Consider the following 929-nt stretch of genomic DNA (forward strand, 5'->3'; position numbering starts at 1 on the left):
AATAAAATGAAAGCAGTAAAATAATATTGTGGGTCTTTCAGCTCAAAAGAACAGCACCAGTGGTTTCCACCTCTGCATTGAAGGGTGAAGTAAACTGAGGTCAAGTGATACTGAAATTCATTCTCTCAAATGTTTCATGTCCCATGTTTGTTTTTTCTTTAAGAGAACTTGCATTTTGTTTTCTTTCCCTGGTTATTGTTTTTCTTTTATGGACTACTCAGCACCAATGACAATACAGCTCCCCTCTCTCTAAATATTTTGAAACAATGACACTGTGTCTAAATATTTTGAAAAGCCTATGTTGTGTACAGAAAAAAAATTTTAAAAAGCTGTTTGTAGCCAGCTGCAAAGTAAGGGCTTTGGCTGTTACTTTACTGCTGATCCACAATAAAAAATTGCTCAGAGACTTTATGCAAAGCGGTTATCTGCATCCATAAACACATCGCCACGGTGAGTATGTCTGATTTATTCCCATTACATAAGCAAGAAAAACGAGCGATGAACTGGGCCAGCCCCACAGAAATTTAACCCTTGTGGCAGGTCTCTCGCTTTTAGCCTCAGCTCTCCCTGCGTTGCGCTGCCCTTGGGATGATGCCTGAAAATCTGGTTACGCCAAAACAAGGAGCCACGCAGTTCGGTTTTGATTTGCCGTTTTCGGCTTGTGGGTTGGCAAAGGAGCAGGTACAGAGAGGTGCCAGGACGGCACGGCGCTAACGGCCACAGCCACCGGCTGCCATTACCCCTACCCGCCTCCGCCGTGGTGAGGGGCTTAGGAACAATATCAAAAACACAAGCAGGTGCACGAGGGGGGTAGAGCCAAGCCGGGAAATGTGTCCCCGTGGCCCAGGGCTCCCAGGGCGAGCTGCCCGCCGACCCGGGGCGCCCCCCTGCCCAAATGGCCGCCCCCGCCGCCGAACTACGACGCCCAC

The 929-nt window shown here is 48.3% G+C and overlaps 1 protein-coding gene across 1 annotated transcript in view; it reads left to right on the plus strand.

The window, feature by feature from the left end:
* The first annotated feature begins 591 nt into the window (after positions 1-591).
* FUNDC1 (FUN14 domain containing 1) overlaps positions 592-929 on the plus strand; it is a 12888-nt gene continuing 12550 nt past the window's right edge. The window contains exon 1 of the mRNA XM_026044011.1: positions 592-681. Within this exon, the coding sequence (XP_025899796.1) occupies positions 592-681 (90 nt within the window). The remainder of the gene's footprint in view (positions 682-929) is intronic.

Source organism: Nothoprocta perdicaria, unplaced genomic scaffold, assembly GCF_003342845.1.
Source record: "Nothoprocta perdicaria isolate Ctin4 unplaced genomic scaffold, notPer1 scaffold_346, whole genome shotgun sequence".
NCBI lineage: Eukaryota > Metazoa > Chordata > Aves > Tinamiformes > Tinamidae > Nothoprocta > Nothoprocta perdicaria.